Source organism: Epinephelus fuscoguttatus, linkage group LG9 (assembly GCF_011397635.1).
Source record: "Epinephelus fuscoguttatus linkage group LG9, E.fuscoguttatus.final_Chr_v1".
Taxonomy (NCBI): domain Eukaryota; kingdom Metazoa; phylum Chordata; class Actinopteri; order Perciformes; family Serranidae; genus Epinephelus; species Epinephelus fuscoguttatus.
In genome coordinates, this window is record NC_064760.1 from 25,907,750 (window position 1) to 25,926,946 (window position 19,197).

Genomic DNA, 19,197 nt, shown 5'->3' on the forward strand with positions numbered 1-19,197 from the left:
TCTCACTTTTAGAGAAATGCTTTGCTTCACACACTTAACATCTCTGTGCCCCCTCTTCTCTTTCATGCTTCAGATTTTAATTGAATCTGGAACCCAACACTGACACTGAAAAAACAATCTGATTAACAGGTTGTAAAAATGCAGACCAACAACGGCAGAATTGAGGTTATTAATGTTTCCTGACGCCGCTTATGGTTTATTACACGACTTTTGTTTGTAAACATGAGTAGAACGAGGTCTATATTTCCAATTATGATGCACGTATACAACAAAATCCTTATTATCCATTTATAGGTTAAACACTTTAATCTTACCTACAATATATGTTTAAACAGTTACTGACTTTAATTCACTTCTCACTGCTCCTTTGCCATTTTTCTCCCACAGTCTCTCTTCATTTCGTCCTCCCACTTGCAGTGTTAAAGGCACATGTGTATTTACCTCCATCAGCATATCTAAGTATGTCCGTATGCTCCGAAATTCTCATTTACATATACATTGCGACCGATGTCTCATCATGTACGTGCGCTATCTTGAAAATACAGGGACATACTTGAGAAATATGGAATCGCCTTTCGCGTTTTCACTTGTCGGTTTCCGGTTTCCGCCTGCAGGTAGAGTGATGAAAAGCAGCAGCAAGCAGGCTAATCACAAGTGCCGGTGCATTTGAAAAAAGGCAAAAAGGCAACGTGACCGGCGATTTCAAAAAACGAGGGTCAACATTGGGGTAGCCTTTCCCAGGTGGAGAGAGCTGCTGAAGGAGAATCACAGCTAACAGCGGCTAACAGCTGTTAGCGGCACAGTGTTGCAGTGTTGCGACACAGTGTTGCGTGGAGAGGGATGAGGTTTGTGAGTTTGAGCCACTTGTCAGTTGTAAAAAGACAAGACCTGATTAGTTTGTTTCAATTTACATCCGCCCCAACAGTCCTACGTTGTAAACACAGCCAGCATGGCCCAGGAGGGGGTTTGTCAACTCGCGTCACGTGTGTCTGCGTAGGAGCCTGAATGAATACTCCATGAAGAATCGGATGACATGGTTTCATCAATGTTATCATAGCTTTTTGGTACACAGCAGCTACAGCTGTTGCAATACGCGTTTGAAACAGTGAGGTGCTAGAGTGTGCTATCCGTTGGAATGCAATATACGATCTCAACACTAGATGGGAGAGATTCCTACACAGTGCCTGTTTAAGTGACAGGCCGTGGCTGCATTATTTATCTGATAGTAATGATTTTGCGCCTTGCTGACCTCTAGGCCTGCATTAGTTACTACACAGACAGACAGTCAGACACACACACACACACACACACACACACACACACACACACACACACACACACACTCAGCTGGGCAACTCTACTACTATCACTTTGGTTACCTGTAGCCCAGGTGGTAAGTAATGACACCTGGCGTCGCCCTTCAATAACATTAATGAGAGACATGCCTGTAGAGTTGTTAACAAGGAACTGTGTGTTGCTGCGCGTGTGTGTGAGTATATGGGTGTGTTTGGGCTTATGAATAATGCCATATCTGTGTACAGCGCATGTCTGCAAAGTGTCCAACTGTATGCAAGTGACACATGAAGCTAAAGTTGAGAGCGAAATGACATTACTCCGCGGAAAATGTGTGTTTGTGTGTCTCATTAGATTGGACATTGTAGTGTTGGGGTCACCTGGAAGTCAGCCACCCCTAATTGGCCTAACAGTTGTCAAGGAAACGGGCCGGATCAGGCCAAGTGTGAACTGACCCACCCAAGTGTCTGTGTCATCTCAGACAAACAAACACCGCTACACACACACACACACACGGAGTCATTATGTGTCACTTACTCACGTATACTTCAGCCTGCCAAGATAACGAGGGAGTGAGACAAATGTTACCGAATGAGACAGAAATACCAGTAGGTAGCCAGACAGACAGGCAAGATGAAAACTGCTTACACACTCAGTCTCACATACACACGCACACACACCAACAGTCTCAGACAGGGTCAAACTGAGAAGACAACAGAACTCTGTCTTTGTTTGGTGGTTGCTTAGCAACTCCGTATCTTTTTCAGTGTGTAAAAGGAGCATCCAAAACGTGGGACTGAAGGTCGCTGAAAGAAAACTTTTCCCTCCCTGTTTTCTCTCGTGTCCCTCACTCTAAAACTCGTCCCTTACTCCTCCGTCCTTCATTTCAGGAACTGAAGCTCATTATCAAACACTGAAAGGATATTAAAAAAATAAGATTCATTTTAACACCATAGCTTTCTCCCTCTCAACTTTGTACGTTGTACAGTTGTGGAAGGTAAAAGGGTACAAGTCAAAGCATCCTCATGTAACCGTTCATATGATGTCCTACAAAAATGCAACCCATGTTTGTCCTTAACATCAAGTTACACACCGAACGCGAGGTTACGGAGGTCTGATTTGGGCAAATAAAGAGAGTGTGGTCAGGTTTAGGGAGGATGTACCTTAAAATGACTCACAGCTCATTCAAAGTCAGTCTCCTGGGGAAAGTCTGTTTTGTGGACCATCAGCCACTTAACCTGCCTCCTTAACGGGCAGCTTAGGACTGCTTCCTTCTTTAATCCCGTCAGCACGTTGGTCATGTGATTGTAGCCTTCCAAAATAAATGAGTCACCACATTGTTGTAAATTGTACTTTCTGTTTTTTTTTTTCATTTTATGCCACTTTATATTTCAACTAATGACATTGCAGAAGGAGATATCGTACCTTTCATCCCACTACATTTATCATAGACATATATATACATTCACCTCGTACACCTGTTCATCTGCTTGTTAACGCAAATAGCTAATCAGCCAATCACGTGGCAACATCTCAACGCATTTAGGCATGTAGACGTGGTCATGACAACCTGCTGAAGTTCAAACCGAGCGTCAGAATGGGGAAGAAAGGTGATTTAAGTGACTTTGGATGTGGCACGGTTGTTGGTGCCGGACAGACTTGTCTGAGTATTTCAGAAACTGCAGATCTACTGGGATTTTCACACACAACTATCTCTAGGGTTTACAGAGGATGGCCCCAAAAAGGGAAAATATCCAGTGAGCGGCAATTCTCTGGACGAAAATGCCTTGTTGATGCCAGAGGTCAGAGGAAAAATTCCCAGACTGGTTCAAGATGATAGAAAGGCAACAGTAACTCAAATAACCACTGGTTACAACCAAGGTCTGCAGAAGACCATCTCTGAACCAACAACATGTCCAACCTTGAAGCAGATGGGTTACAGCAGCAGAAGACCACACTAGGTACCACTCCTGTCAGCTAACAGCAGGAAACTGAGGCTACAGTTCACACAGGCTCACCAAAACTGGACAATAGAAGATTGGAAAAACGTTGCCTGGTCTGATGAGTCTGGATTTCTGCTGCCACATTCAGATGGTAGGGTCAGAGTTTGGTGTAAACACCATGAAAGCATGGATCCATCCTGCCTTGTATCAACGGTTCAGGCTGGTGGTGGTGGTGTAATGGTGTGGGGGATATTTTCTTGGCACACTTTGGGTCACCAGATCTCAGTCCAATAGAGCACCTTTGGGATGTGGTGGAACGGGTGATTCACATCATGGATGTGCAGCTGACAAATCTGCAGCAACTGTGTGATGCTATCATGTCAATATGGACCAAAATCTTTGAGGAATGTTTCCAGCACCTTGTTGAATCTATGACAGGAAAAATTAAGGCAGTTCTGAAGGCAAAAGAGGTTCAACCCGGTACTAGCAAGGTGTACCTAATAAAGTGGCCTGATGAGTGTATAGTGACTAGTTACTTTGCAGATGAGGCTGTAAAACAGCAACAGAAGAATCTTTCATACATAATAAGTTATTACATCAAGATAGATCCCTTGAGACATTTTTTTAGCAGGTCCCATCCATGTCAGAATATTACAAATAAAAGTTGTACTACAAAAAAGTCCCTTGGGAATATGAAAAGCCCCTCAGGAATATGTCTCAGTTATAATCCTGCAGGAATTACAGGTATTGCACAGGACAATGGATCTCAGCTTTGTTGAGTCTGTGGGACAGTACTTGACAAATCAGTTTTGGCTTGGAGTTTCAAAGATGTGACCACTGACTGTTTCTTGCAAGTTCCTTGACTTTGTGAAAGTGCAGTACCAAAATAGCTGGAGCACTCTTAATGTGGTTGCATTGCCTTCCAGTGCCTGATGATCACTACCTTACGTATTGCTCTCTTCTTTCCCTCTGTTCCATTCCCATTTGAAGGTCAAACAGTCCCAGTCACAGTACTGTCACAGACTAATGACAGCCTCCATTGCTTCTAGTGTTCCAGCTTGGAAACAAACACACGGATGCCCACAAGGTCCGACTCTCCTGACGTAAAATGCAGCCTCCACCGAAACCGCTAATTTTAGTGGCATTTAACTACATTAGCGAGCTAGCTAGGAATGCTGGCAACTTTAAACTTTATATTTTAGGGGGTTAATTAGTATATTCAGTCATTTACCAGATGTTTCTAATAACACAAGGGCCGATACTGACGATCAAACATGACTTTATTTAGAGGTTTCTGAAAATGATGTGAAGCCATTAAGCCTTTGCGTAGTCGCCATGTTTATGTGTTGATGTAATCAGATAAATTAATGCCAGGCAGTTTGTGGCTAACAAATTAGCATTCTGACTTGAAGGATCACTCCGCTGCATTTTTCCTAATAGCGTGCTGGAATTTCCGACTTAACACCACGCGTGGAACACAGCATTAGATTACTCCGAATTTCACCCCGCTTCTTTTAAAAACCCGCAGCTCCACGCTACATTTGTTTTCTAAGAACGCATCGTTTCCACTCCCTCCTTAGCTCCTTCTCTTTCCTCACTTTGCCTCTGTGCTCCCTCTCCCCTCTCCGCTCAGTCTCCTTCCCTCTGCCTCTCTGTCTCTATTCGTAGCATTTTTTCTCAACTCTCTCTCATACCTTTCTCTCGCTGGGTGTGTCTGCAATTTTGTTCTTCGTCTGTGCGTGCATGTGAATGTGTGTGTGTGTACAGTCTGTGTGTGTCTGTCTCCACAGCGTGTCCATCAGCCATCTCATTACGGCTGTCTGTTTTTACATCCCTTTGCCTCATTAGGCACCGCACACAGCCACTGAGGACAGCAGGCCTCAACTCCTGCGCCAATTTACCCCTCTCTCTCTCTTGCCTTGTGTGTGTGTGTGTGTGTGTGTGTGTGTGTGTGTTTGTTTGTTTGTGTGTTTTGCCAGTATAATGCTCTCTTCATCTCCCTTGTCACACATTACCTTGTTTCCTTGCATTAGGCTCTTTCCTTGCTTTGCATCTTTCTTCCTTCATCTCCTCTCCATCTGTGCTCATGGGAAACTGAGTTTCTTGCACTCTCCTCAACCTCCTTTTCTCCCTTTTTTCTGGGGGCATGCTCTTCTCTTCACTTCTCTTCTAGTTTCTCATATCACTATGTTGCTGGTGAGAGACTTTAGTCAGATCTTTGCTCTTCCTAATAAGGCATCCTTTATAACAGGTTTGTAATTTGCAACCTCTGGTTTTAGTCATGGTTAATAAAGCCCCCTTCGTGTTGAAAAAATAGACCAACTAACACCTGTTAATATCTGGCTTGTGTATTTAATGGGAACGGTTACGATCGGCATTCACTCCCAAATGACTCTGCAGTAGTCACGGGCATTTATTGGCTCCAGGTTCAGTTAGCTCCAATCGGCAGCGCTAATTTTTGCCCCTTTGCCCATGCGATGCAATAGCGTGCTAGAAAATACCGTCCATCTCTGTCCAAGAAGCGTCAGCACAGAGTTTGGAAGAGAGATGACTAAGTAAGAGAAGTAAAAATGAAGTAACCATTGTAACATTTTCACTGGTCTCAATGCTGCTTTCTGCTGTTATCTCACTGTGACACACCAGAAAAAAAAAAAAAGCAGTTGAATCCAAATGGACTTCATCGTACTTGCTGACTTCCAGAGAGTCTGCTTAGGGTGCAGAATTCAGCAGACTTCCCTGTTTTAATAACCCACAATTCATTGCAATACAAATGTGACACTGTGTTTTTTCAATTGCCGAAAAATAAACATATAAATGTGTAAAACAGTTGTTGATAGTGAGGCCTATTAAAATGCTACTTGAATTGTTTAGGCCAGAAATAACATTCAACAACATCATGATACAAACATATGTTGTGTGTAGAGGGAATCAAAGAGTGTTTTATTTTTGCAGCCTGTACAACTGAAGTACATGAGGGGGCTTCAGCCATACTCACCTGCTGAGCCGTGAACACACCTCTGGTCTACTGACAATAGGAAAGCAATCTATTGTGGTTTTTCCCACATTTTAAAAACCTGCACACATGTGCACATTTCGGTACAAAGGGGTAAAAGTCATATAAGAAAGGTTTATAAATCTCCCAAAAGCCATTTGTAAAATGTAACTTTTTATCTGCTTGTATTTGCTCTTTGTTTTTCTTATTTTCTGTGTGCGGGACATTTATGGGCGTGTCCCCTCACATCAGTAAGGTGACGTCTGGGCTTTATAAAAGGGTAGCGAACAGGTGCCTGACCATAAGCAGCAGACATCCAAGAGAAACAGTGCTGAAAAAAAAGAACAATAAAGCGAGGTGAAACACCAAATGGGAGGGAATCTGGGGGTTGGCTTTCACCTTCAATTTCGTATCCAACAATCATGCGTAGTATGTCTTTAGTATTTACAGCTGCAGACTTGATGGATTATCATAAAACATCTTTATTGACATGTATGACTCACTAATATAGCAGCAGACCTGGTGGCTTATTAGGAAATTCAAACTTTGCCCTCATTAATGGCTTATCACTGATCTCTAACTTACACACCCTTGAGTGAATGCTTTTTAATTTCTTGTACTGAGACTTCTGTCTTGTGTTTCTCTATGTGACTGCAGGTGAATGAAATCTACCATGACCAGTCTTTGGGAGCAAAGATCAACGTGGTGCTGGTGCGAATTATCATGCTGGGCTACGGCAAGGTAAGACCTGACGAGACGTGAGCTCTGCTGAAAAGTCGACTGAGATGCAATTCCTGAAAAGTGTATGCCTTGTCTCTCTATCAACGCTATCTTTGATACTAGGATTTTTCCACAATCGCTTTAAGTACCTACAGTAAGCACAGCCAAGTCGTACACGCACACTTATAAACAAACACACACACACACACACACACGCACTCATCAGCACGCACTGATGCCCGGAGCCTGTTATTCCAGTGGACTGAGCAAAAGAGGAACTAAAAGCATGCAGCATCCCAGGGGAGTGTTTTCAAGTCGCACGCCTTCACAGTTCAGCACCAAAGCACACAGAAACTCTGCCCGTTATGCAATCAGCCTTCCTCCCAGTAGGCTGCAGCACAGAATCATGGGAAGTCCAAGCAAAGATAAACAATCAATGATAGCCCTCCCTCATTCATAAACAAAGAGACCGGACGATGGGGGCAGCATCCTTTTCTTCTTGACTGTAATTCTGTCTTCCTGTCTGTGCCGGAGAGGGGAGGTGAGAAAGAGTGGAAGAGAGGGAAAAAGAGAGATAAAGCAGGAGATGGCAGGAATGGAGACGGGCAGGGATTACCCCACAGGATGATACAAGGGAATTTATTGCTGGATAGGTGCTCTGTGATACACTTATGCTGCTGTAGCCTTATCTCTTCCTCTCCTCTCTACATGTCCACAGTCCCAGTGGAGCCGTGGAAACACACACTCCCACACACACACACACACACACACACACACACACACACACACACACTCCTACATTGGTCATTCTGGGCCAGCCCCTATGCAGCTTCAGCCAAAGCTCTGGCTGTCCATCATCCCCAATTACCGTGGCAACAGCGCTGCACCCAGACAGCCTGCAGATTGGCTATGTGACCCTGAATGCAGGCGCACCCACACACCCACACACTTCACACACACACACTCCAACACAACATGTACACATGACACACCATTCCAAGTACATCTTTAAAGATCATAAAAACCCGCCCGTACACACACACACACACACACACACACACACACACAAGCACCTGATGAACATGATGAAGCACGCACGCGTGTACAGCACACTCTGTCTAAGGGGTGTTTGTGCAGGAGCAGGCCATATGTCTTCGCTGCAGCACGCTACACACACCCTTCGCCATTTGATTCAGCCGTGCATAGTGCGTTTATGGAAACGGCGAAGGAAATGTAGAAAGCGAGGCAAAAAGGAAGCAGTGGAGGGAGAGATGGAAAGACTTTTACAGCAGAGTGTAGGGAGGAAGGGGAGGGGAGCAGAGATCCTAATGAGGAAGGGAATGAGAGGTGAAGGTGAATGTAAGGAATCGCTGGCATCTGGGTATCAGTGTTGTTGCCAGTGTTATGCATTTAATCAAAAGTAAATAGTCTGTAATTGGACATGTTTTTGACTATTAGTGCATAACTCATTAATAGGCAGCTCTGTGTTCAGTTTCATGTTCATTACTGAAACCATCAAGACTACAGCATCCTAAGCATTATTGTGTGAGTACTGTGAATCCCTCGGTGTGTGCATATGTGTGTGTGTGTGTGTGTGTGTGTGTGTGTGTGTGTGTGTGTGTGTGTGTGTGTGTTCGAGTGTGTTGTACACCTCAGCAATTTGCAAGATGTGCTGACAATATATAACATTGTGACACTGCCCCCTACAGGGTTGAATTAAATGTTTTTTGTACCATAACTGAAACTAGAGGCAGCTTTAGTTCTCTGTTTATGTATAACCTTCTCTCTTTCCCATGTGTGTGTGTCTCTGTCCTCCCAGTCCATGAGTCTGATTGAACTGGGGAACCCCTCTCAGAGTCTGGAGAACGTGTGTCGTTGGGCCTTCCTGCAGCAGAAGCAGGACACAGGGGACGCCGAGTACCACGATCACGCCATCTTCCTCACACGGCAGGAATTTGGGCCGACGGGCATGCAGGGTAAAGAAAGACATTAACATATATGAAACCCTTACTGTTTAACACATAGCGCATACATCCAAAGTACATGCCCACCCTCTTGAGGACCCTAAACTCCTTGGTATACACAGAAAACTCCCCTCTTCCTTCCTCTGCCTTATAAAGCTGCATAGTGCGCTGTGGGTTTGGTGGTTGGTGGTTTTCTGTGCAGCAGAGTGCAGGCTAACAGGCAGGCCCAGGGGAGAGGCCTCTAAAGGCAGTGGCCTAGCTATCCAGAAGCCCTTCAGCTGCCCTTGGGCTCAGCCTTCAGCAGCAGAAAATCAATAGGCAGAGCAGGGCCAGCCACAGTCCCACAATTAAAGGCAGTACAGGACAGACAAGCACACAGGGAGTTGGAGATTGGCATATGTAGGGGTGGCAGGTGACGGTTTAGGGTTAGGATTAGACACACAAACATGCACACATATGTGAATATGTGTTAAAGAGTGCTGTGTGTGTGTGTCTATGTGTAAGTAGTTCACAGTATGCATATCTCTGGATAGGTAGGTCGCTGATTTAAAGGGAAAAAAATGAGTATGGTTTATCAAAATCAATTTCATCCCACGAATGCACATATTTTAAGCTGATGCATGTTTCGCTTTATGGAGTTAAATTGAAAATTCTGTCTAATCCTGGTATTCCTGCACAGTTGCAGATAAAGATTAGGCTACACAGTTTTTTTTAGTATCATACTATTTGTTGAATCAGACACCAGCGGTGGCTTTGTAGTCGTGATGTGCGGTTCATCCCACATACTGGGGGGTCGGGCAGGTTCAGGAAGGCTGATGAAATATCACAGGTTTGGGCATACAGGTCAAACAGTGATGAATCAGCGTTCTGAGTAAGTTATTGATAATTTACAGAAACACTGCCCACAATAGCCCACCTTCCACCTTCTCTTACCCTATCTCTCACTCTCTGAAACACACACATACACAGCAACGCTCAGTCCTTGTATTCATGATGTGTTCTAGCAGCATTCTAACAGCACATTATTCATTAAAAAATTTCATTCAATGAAAAATACTCTGATGACTCACTTTATTCAGATTGAGAATTGATGAAGGGTTATGAAGTCATAAAAAATTACAGCATTCGAAAACCTTAATAGAAGCCTTGAACGTGAAAGAATTACATTCAATACAGCCCTACATTTAACAATCTAAAGCTTTCAGAACAACACAACACTAAGAGGACAAATCCTGACCATTGTGTCTTTCTTCCTATTTGCCTAGGTTACGCCCCAGTGACGGGCATGTGCCATCCAGTGAGGAGCTGCACTTTGAACCATGAGGACGGTTTCTCCTCTGCCTTTGTAGTGGCACATGAGACCGGACACGTGTAAGTGCATTTGTCATAATGAAGTCTTCAAGTCTGCTCTCATGCGACAGCAAAAGACAACAAAGCAGTCCCTTATAAGACTGTATTGATTTATTACAGTGCTGGTTCAATAGTCACCTCAGCTGATATCTGATGAGAGAACTGCTACGATACGACCCCCCCTCCTCCCTTTGTTCCTTGTTATTCCTCTCCTCCCACATGTTCCCAATCTGTCTCTACTTGTTCATCTCCTTTCCCTTCACTTCCCCTCTGAGCCCTCTCTCACTCTCTGTCTCTCTCTCTCTGCAGGCTGGGGATGGAGCACGATGGCCAGGGCAACCGCTGTGGAGATGAGGTGCACATGGGCAGCATCATGGCTCCGCTGGTGCAAGCTGCCTTCCACCGCTTTCACTGGTCCAGATGTAGCATGCAAGAGCTGGGACGCTACCTTCAGTAAGACACACACACACACACACACACACACACACAGACTCATACAACCATTTCATTATATGGGTTTTTTAAAGGTCAGTACTTTCTTCAATATTTTTAGACTGAATTTGCAATTTTTTGTGTGATTTTGTTATTATCCTTAAAGTTATTATATTACAAAGTCATACTGCCAACATGGTATGGTGGTGGTTTTCAAGCTGAGAAAGCCCAAATTTTAAGTTTCGATTAAATTTTCCATCAGATCCATTTTATATACTTTGTTTAGGTAAGTTTAAGCACAGCAATCCACCACACATACTATGTTTAAAGGCCCAGACACACCACACATACTACATCAAAGACTGTGGCGAGAAAGGCCAACCGTTGTGTCAACTCTCATCACCTGAGTCTCGGCCAAAAAGTTGAACTTGAACACACAGCAAAGACTACTCCAACTGACCACCAGTTGAGAACCACTGATTTAGCCCATGGCTGGACCAGTTGGGAACTGCAGTGCTAAAGAGCTCAGTGACTTATAAAACAAGTTTGTTTCGATCACGAGCCCTCTTTACTTTAGCTGACTGATTGCTTTCCTCGCTTCTGTTTCTCTTCTGGTGCACTGAGCTGAACTACCAATCAGAGTGATTTCACTCACCAAAGGGCTCAGCCATCTCTCATGGCGATTCAACATCCTGAATCAGCAAAAAAAGAAAAGCCAGCAAGGTCTAACTTGGACCAACTGTGCATGACACACTGCAAATAAATAGGGTGACAAAACTCCAATGGCTGACTGTCGGCTTGCTGGTGTCAGGGTCCTACAACACTTGAATTATCAGCAGTTTTTTTGATCAGTCAGTTTAGTTTTAGGTAAAAGTGCCCAAAATCAATGGTTTGAAACTTTTCAAATGTCAATATTTGCCTCTTAACCCTCTTTATCTTTATCTATCATATATTTTAAATCTCTTGGTTTTGAACTTTTTGTTTGGACAAAACAACTGATCGGAAAACATCGCCTTGGGCTTTGGGGGACTGGAGGTTTTTCACTATTTTGTAACATGTTATAGACCAAACTATAGCACCTCAGCGGTGCTGTATGTAACTCTGGAGCGAGAGAATTGATTGTTGAGTCTCACTTCCAGGTCGTCAAATACTGACGCTTTGGGCCGGTAGTCAGCCTGAACCAGCAACCAGAAGCATCAGTATTTAACAACCTGGAAATAAGACTCAACAATCAGCTCTTTTGCTCCAGAGTTACAAACAGCATACTTAAGAAACCATTATATAACTCAAAAGTAGAGGTGGGAATCATAAGGGGATCCACGATATTATTGCAATACTCAAGTCATGATACAATATTATTGCAATTTTAAATATATTGCGATAAGCTGAGTATTGCGATAAAATATATTGTGATTTATTACCTTCTTCAACTGTAATTTTGTCCTCAAAGTAAAACTTTGGCAACATCTGTTTAATCTAGTAAGATAAAGTTTTCAGTCAGTTCATCTCACTGTAGGAGCAAAACATATCTAGTGGACTGAAAAAGCAATCAATTATATTATTATAGCGGGCTACCTAAAGTTAAATTTGTTTTTGTAATAATTTAGATAATTTAAAAAAACTGATACTTGGCTCTGTGTGGCAGTACAATATTGCCACACGAAAATATCGCGATACTATGCTGTATTGATTTTTTCTCCCACCCCTACTCAAAAGTGAAAGTAATTGTTAGTTGCAGCCCTAATTTTAATACTGCATACTGACATAATTAACTGGACACAAATAAAGAAAGTAAAACTTAATCAGATTCGTTGACTCCTCTTGCAGTTCCTATGATTGTCTCCGTGACGACCCCTTTGACCACAACTGGCCATCGCTGCCCCAGCTTCCCGGTTTGCACTACTCCATGAACGAACAGTGTCGCTTTGACTTCGGTGTGGGCTATACGATGTGCACCGCGGTAAGAGATCCCCATAGTCTCATAGACACTTTACTAACATAGCTAGAGTTTACTAACACTGTCTAACTGAAGGCAACTTCTACAACAGTTGCCACCAGTCAAGCTTAGCATCACTTTATCTCCTGAGATGAAGCAGCTTTTCAGAGTTGGGCTAAACTCACTTTGAATTCAGTCTATTCAGTTAAATCAGAATTTGCTGAATTTCACTGTGAAAGATACATTTGTATGGGTGCTCTTGAGCTCTGAAGGTTTTCCTAGTGAACTGAACCCAGCACTGACATCTATCTCTGATCTGCATTGTAATGAAAGAGTAATACATACACAGCTATTCACATTCTTCTGATGTCCTCTGCTTTCCTCTCCCGGCCACTGGTGGGATTGGCATCTTGCTTAAAAGCAGGTAATTGGTTTTCATAGCTATTTCTTTTTGCACTTATTAATGTTAATTAAGATTACAGAGTATTTCAACACAACACTTACCTTGATACCACAGTGCCTTTACATGAGCCTGTCACAAACAGTATTTTTGTAAACGCAAACCGTCACAGTTAGACGAGCTTCACCCAGCTTCAGCATCTCGCCAGGCATCTTACCTCCCCCCCGTCACCCTCACCCACTCTATGACTGTGAAGCCACTGTGGCACGCTGTTGGGAAGCTGTTGCTTGATTGACAAAGGGCTTGTTCAGAGGCTTTGCACACATTGCTAGATCACCCTGTATTCTCTTGTCAAACCCATTCCCTTCAGCTACAAAAGGCGGGCCAGTCAGGAACGCAGGTAAGGTAACACTACCTCCCGGAAGACATGTGGCCCGTCATTTGTTTTCTCAGATTTTCTTTTTTCTCTTTGTCCTCTGAAGTAGTAATTGTTTGTAATGTTGCTCCTTACTTTTCTTTTTACTGTACTTTGTTTCTCTGTTCTACCCATCATCATATTTTTGGCGTTAGTCTGCAGGATTCTAAAATGCTCATTTCTAAAGACAGTGGCTGTAAAGTCTCTAAAAACACTGTGACTTTACTGGTTCAGTGGCTATGGTGCAGTTCAACAGTTGAACCGTATCATATCCCGACTCTTTTCCTGAGAATCTGTGTTAAATCACGGCAACGCTGGCAGGAAGAGCCTCATTATATTGGCACACTCACGACTATAAACGAGTGGAAAAGGTTGGAAAGATGTCTTTCCCATGCAAGGGGGGAAAAGCTGAGCCAGAACAGAGGCTGTTTTTCCATGTTTCACTTCAGCTTTTAGGATCCTCCAGTCTGATGTCATTGGTGATTACCTACCACAGTCTAGCCATTGATTGTGACTCGCCCTCCGACCTGCAAAGGTCCTCTGGGGTCATGATGGGTATCAAAGTCTGTGGAAAGGAGGGAGGAGGGCACGGCCCCTCAGACACTGGACTGTGGGTCAGTTTGGTGGTATCCTCATCAATGGTTCATATCAGACAAAGAGGAGAATTTGGTCCTTGATCTGTGTCTAGGGGCATTTTAGAGGTCGATGAGACCTAACCTTTCGGCCTTTTAACCTTCTGCCCTCTGCCCTCTGACCTCCCTTGTGACCTAATTAAACCACGGACCGTCTCATTCTGAGAGTCTTGTCTCTCTCTCATCCTTTGGTTTAGTTTGCATGAATGGCTGTGTGTTTCTCAGTGGAGCGTAGTGTACAGTGCAGTGACGCAGTGCGGGGTCGGTGTTGTTATTGTTGGGTATAACACTGTTGTGGTTATTGTTGTAGTGATATTTCTCTTCTCATCTCTATTTTTTTTATTTCCTTTTTTCAGTGTTTAGTGTCATTCCAGCTGTTTCATGATGGTTGAGTTGTATTATTGAAGGCCAGTCTGTTTCCCAGTGTGTTGACCGCAGTAGGGCTTTTAATTGTAAGAAGGAGTCTCTCTCTGTGCCCCACAGTATCGCACATTTGACCCATGTAAGCAGCTGTGGTGTAGCCACCCAGACAATCCCTTCTTCTGCAAGACCAAGAAAGGACCACCCATCGATGGCACCATGTGCGGGAATGGGAAGGTAATTATACAGTTTTACTTTAAAGGAAAACTTCACCTGCAAAGTGACCAATTGTATATCAATCTTTTACTGTGTTACCTTGAATTTGTGAAGATAACATTGTTTTTCTCACAAGCCTCCTCAGTGAACGAGGAATCCAAAAACTGAGAAAGTTCTTGATGAATTGAAGTCATAGGGGTCTGCATTTAACAACAATTAAACTATATCAAAACATCTGTTTACAAACTCTCAAAGTGTCATTTATCCAGTTGTATGCTCAGTACGTCCCAAACACTTGAATTTACACTAAAACATTACGTTTTAAAACAGTAGCTCACAACTAGTTTAATACATTTGGCGTCATACTTGCGTATCGTCGAGCTACTTTAGCTGTCCCTGTCAAATAGCTGTCCTTCAGTCACTCTATCTACAGCAGGAAATGGCACTTCAAAATAAAAGCTCTGTGCCAGAAATTCCCTGTACTTAAAATAAAGTGTGTGTTTTATAAACTTAACAAATTTGTAAGTCCTTTTCGGTCCACACAGAAGGGACCCACAACCCACTTTTGGACTGCGACCCACTAGTTGGGAACCACTTATTTAAGACATGTCAGTACAAGCATGCTACTCGTAGGAGGAAATGTTTTATAGTCTAACATTTTGGCGTAAATGCATGTGTTTGTGAAGTGCTGAGTATACGACTAGATAAACAAGACTTGTATTATACCGCTAGAGTTGTGTGAAGGTTTACAACAGATGTTTCAATGTAGTTTTGCTGTTGTTTCACGCGGTTCCCGTTTACTTCAATCCATGAAGAATGTTCACGTTTTTTGGATTCTCCGTTCACTTGGTGATCTAAATGTTTAACTGATCTGATAATGGTAACTTTGTGAGTGAAGTATTTCTTTAACAAACATTCTGTCAAAGAGAAATAATGTGATGGCACACTGTTTCCAAATAGCAACTATGTCTTGCCTTTTGCAGCATTGCTTTAAAGGTCACTGCATCTGGTTGACACCTGACATCATCAAGCAAGATGGAAACTGGGGCTCATGGAGTGAGTTTGGCCAGTGCTCCCGCACCTGTGGTGGAGGGGTACAGTTTCGCGCACGCGACTGTGACAATCCTAGGTATGAAACTGTGTTTCCCAGTGTGTGTGTGTGTGTGTGTGTGTGTGTGTAAAAAGAGTGGAATTGCAAGTCTTCAGTCTGTGCTTAATTATACAGAATTCTCCAAACTTGTTTTAGCAAGCATACTGCGATGAGTTCTTGGTACTTAACTTCTGATATTTGTTGCACTGACTCTTGAAAGTGATAATTTGCTCCATTTACATAAACCAAGATAATTTGTACAAGTGTTAAATGTTTCATTTCCAAAGTTTTTGAGAAAATGCCAGTGAATTTCAGAAGTTAACACACATTTTGACTGATAATGCATCCTTTGCCCTGCTGCAACCCTCTCAGACCAGCCAACGGAGGCCGTACCTGTGTGGGGGCAACTTACCAGTTCCAGATGTGCAACACCAATGAGTGCGAGGATATCTACAGCGACCCCCGAGAGGAGCAATGCCACGCTTGGGACCCCCGCTTTGAAATCCACAGCAACAACAAGCACCACTGGCTGCCTTATGAACACACAGACCGTGAGTATCCACCCGCAGATGGGAAAGGGATGACGTAACTTGGTGGAGAGGTGGACTCAGAGAGAGGCTGTCAGAATAAAGATACCGGCCTGAGGATGACAGACCATAAGTGATGATACACTGTGGAAGTTGTAAAGAAGCCAAAAGGAGGAAGCAAACACATAATTTTTGAGTGCGGTTGGGTTTTAGAGGGTTTTATATATATATAGGTTGCGTTCTGTTATGGTCATTGACATCTGGCTGTCCTGCTGAGGCTACTTTGAGCTACGGCTACGCCCTCCCATAAAAACACGCCATCTCTTTGGAAATCTCTTTGAAAACAATCCTCTTTGAACTCTGAGTCTTCTCACTCTCCACCCATTTAATGATGTCATTTTAACTTCACTAGCCCCCTCTTCCTCCATGTATCAGTTGGCACACATGGACAAGCTATCAGAGCACTTAATATCAAGAACCTCTTTACATCATTGAGAAGATTTAAAACGTATGTGTGTGTGGCTGTCAGACCCACCCTGTCTCTAAGTGGAGGTGTCACTGCTGTCCTGATAGGTATTAAATTATCATCCAACTAAAGGGCAGCCCTAGAGAAAGTGCTGAGCTGTCTCCATATCTAATCGCAGGTCACGCTACACACACTCCGCTAAGAGGGGCCTTGCTAAATTGTTTTTCTCCGTTTTTATCATTTCTAAATGCCATATTTTTCAGCAAGGCTTTCTCAGTCTCAAATTACTTTTTTGTGAATGCGTGTTAGCGTGCGAGCACAGATTTGCGTGTCTGTGTGTGTGTGTGTGAGAGAGAGAGAGAGAGAGAGAGAGAAAGAGAGAAAAAAGTGAACAGGGAGGTGAAATCGAATTCCATTCATGGTCTGTCATCTCATGAGCTTCAGATAGTGTTGGGAGAGAAAAAGAGTGTGTCTGCTCCGAGTGTGAAATTGTAGTATTTGTTTAGAGATGTTTGACACACTGTTGCTTTTTTGTCTCTATTTGGCTCGTTTGCCAAGTCAACAGATATACTGTAATAGACTCTTGAGCAAAGAGACATGAAGTGTGAGCTGCCCTGTGTGTGTGTGGCTGTTCAACCAGCTGTTTAAAGAGATTCATTTAACCCTTTGGTTTTTTATATTATTGTACATCAGAAATCGTCTCCTGTTTTCAGTGTTTCCACACAGATTTGATCAGACGTCTCCTAGACTCCAGGTAGAGCAGTGTGCAAAACATGTCAGTGACGCTTCATTTAACACCTTGGACCTTCTGAAAACATCAAAATCTTATTTTGAGGGTCTCAAAAATGAAGTAAAAACGCTCTTCTCAATCTACACTGTAAACTGATTTGCATGTTGAAATGTAATGTGTAATCCATGTATTTGAAAATTCTCATTGCCCTTAGAGTCCAGTACACCCTTCAACAGGACTGGAAGTGTCACTGAAAAAATATATTTTGTTACAGTTACTAATTACCTGTTAAAAAAATGTAGGCAAAACAAGTATCATAGTATTAAAGTATCGTAACTTGATAACTCTCAATTATCTTTGAATTACCTCAATACCGAATATGCAAATAACATAAGATGACTTTTATTTAAACTTAAAGGTATATTATGCAGTAATGTCAGTTACTGTTTGTAAATGAACTTGCTAGCAAAAGTGAAAGTAAAAGCCAACCAAAGATTTGTGTTTTTTCCGAGCTGTGTCTCTTGGATGCATGCTGCTTATGGTCTGGCACCTGGTTGCTACCTTCTTATAAAACCCCGACCTCACCTCGGCGCTGTGGGGGTACACACCCATAAACCCAAGCACAGAAAATAAGTACAGGCAGAGGGCAGAGTCTCTGCAGGAAAATACACCGCAACACACTTGTAGTGGTTCATAAGTGATGATTGAGAGTGATGACCTCTGTGCGAGTCTCTACATTTCTTTTAAGGAAATTCCTGCATAGTGTATCTTAAATCCACATTTATGTGATCTGTAAGACAAATGTAAGCTTAAAAAAGAAAAAGGGGAACCAACATTTTTAGCATCGAAAATGCGTCCTCTGCTCAGTATTTTGAAAGAAAAATTTAGTTTTCATTGAGCAAATTCAGGCAGTAATCTACAGACGCACAGTGAAAGTGTTCAACACGTGACTGGTGAAGTTTTGTAATGTTTGCGCATGTGCACGGTGGTATATCATTCTTTATACCTAATGCTAATAACCTCAGTTTTTACTATATGTATTCGTAATGTGATGGGGGTTTTTTGTAACTCCAACAAAATACAGTTACCTTACTCTTGTCTTAATACAAAACTCTCACATTCGGGAGTTAATTATCAAAAACTTGAGCAGTTTTTAAAAATATGTTTTCAGTAGCCTTTCTTTTTCATGGTATAGAGCAGGCATGTCAAATTCATTTTAGTTCAGGGGCCACCTACAGCCCAGTTTGATCTCAAGTGGGCTGGACTAGTTAAACCATTGCATAACAACCTATAAGTAACAACCCCTTTAAAGTTTTCCCTTTTTTTTAGTGTGAATAAGTCCACTCTTAAAACGCTCATCCATTTACAAAACAATTGATAAACAGCCTGAAATATCCTAAGAAAAATTATGTGCACATTCAACGGCACGTCTCAGTTTTTCCACATTCACTCAGTCTACGACTCACTTTCATTACATGTGGCTTTTTTTTTTTTTTTTTTTTTTCCCCCACTACAGTAGAAGCTATTGATGTAGCAGGTGAAGTCTTCCCCTGCCTTACAAACCATTTGCAGTCTGACGTTTTGTCAGTACCTCAGAAACAGGGTTCCACTAATATTGTTTTAAGATAGAAGTCTGATACAGATTATACTGAAGCTGCTGGTTGACGATATTTTGCATACTGTTCAGTATCTTTAAATTTGACCACAGAAGTTTTTATTGTTGTATCAGAG

At 42.7% G+C, this 19,197-nt stretch overlaps 1 protein-coding gene across 2 annotated transcripts in view; it reads left to right on the forward strand.

Moving 5' to 3' along the window:
* LOC125894516 (A disintegrin and metalloproteinase with thrombospondin motifs 2-like) overlaps nucleotides 1-19,197 on the forward strand; it is a 154,991-nt gene that overhangs the window by 123,397 nt on the left and 12,397 nt on the right. The window contains exons 5-13 of one of the 2 annotated variants that reach the window (XM_049585973.1): nucleotides 6,886-6,969; nucleotides 8,768-8,924; nucleotides 10,178-10,283; nucleotides 10,572-10,715; nucleotides 12,522-12,654; nucleotides 13,401-13,430; nucleotides 14,561-14,674; nucleotides 15,637-15,782; nucleotides 16,116-16,294. In XM_049585973.1, coding sequence (XP_049441930.1) covers nucleotides 6,886-6,969; nucleotides 8,768-8,924; nucleotides 10,178-10,283; nucleotides 10,572-10,715; nucleotides 12,522-12,654; nucleotides 13,401-13,430; nucleotides 14,561-14,674; nucleotides 15,637-15,782; nucleotides 16,116-16,294 — 1,093 coding nt within the window. The remainder of the gene's footprint in view (nucleotides 1-6,885; nucleotides 6,970-8,767; nucleotides 8,925-10,177; nucleotides 10,284-10,571; nucleotides 10,716-12,521; nucleotides 12,655-13,400; nucleotides 13,431-14,560; nucleotides 14,675-15,636; nucleotides 15,783-16,115; nucleotides 16,295-19,197) is intronic. The other variant, XM_049585974.1, reaches the window with a different exon arrangement.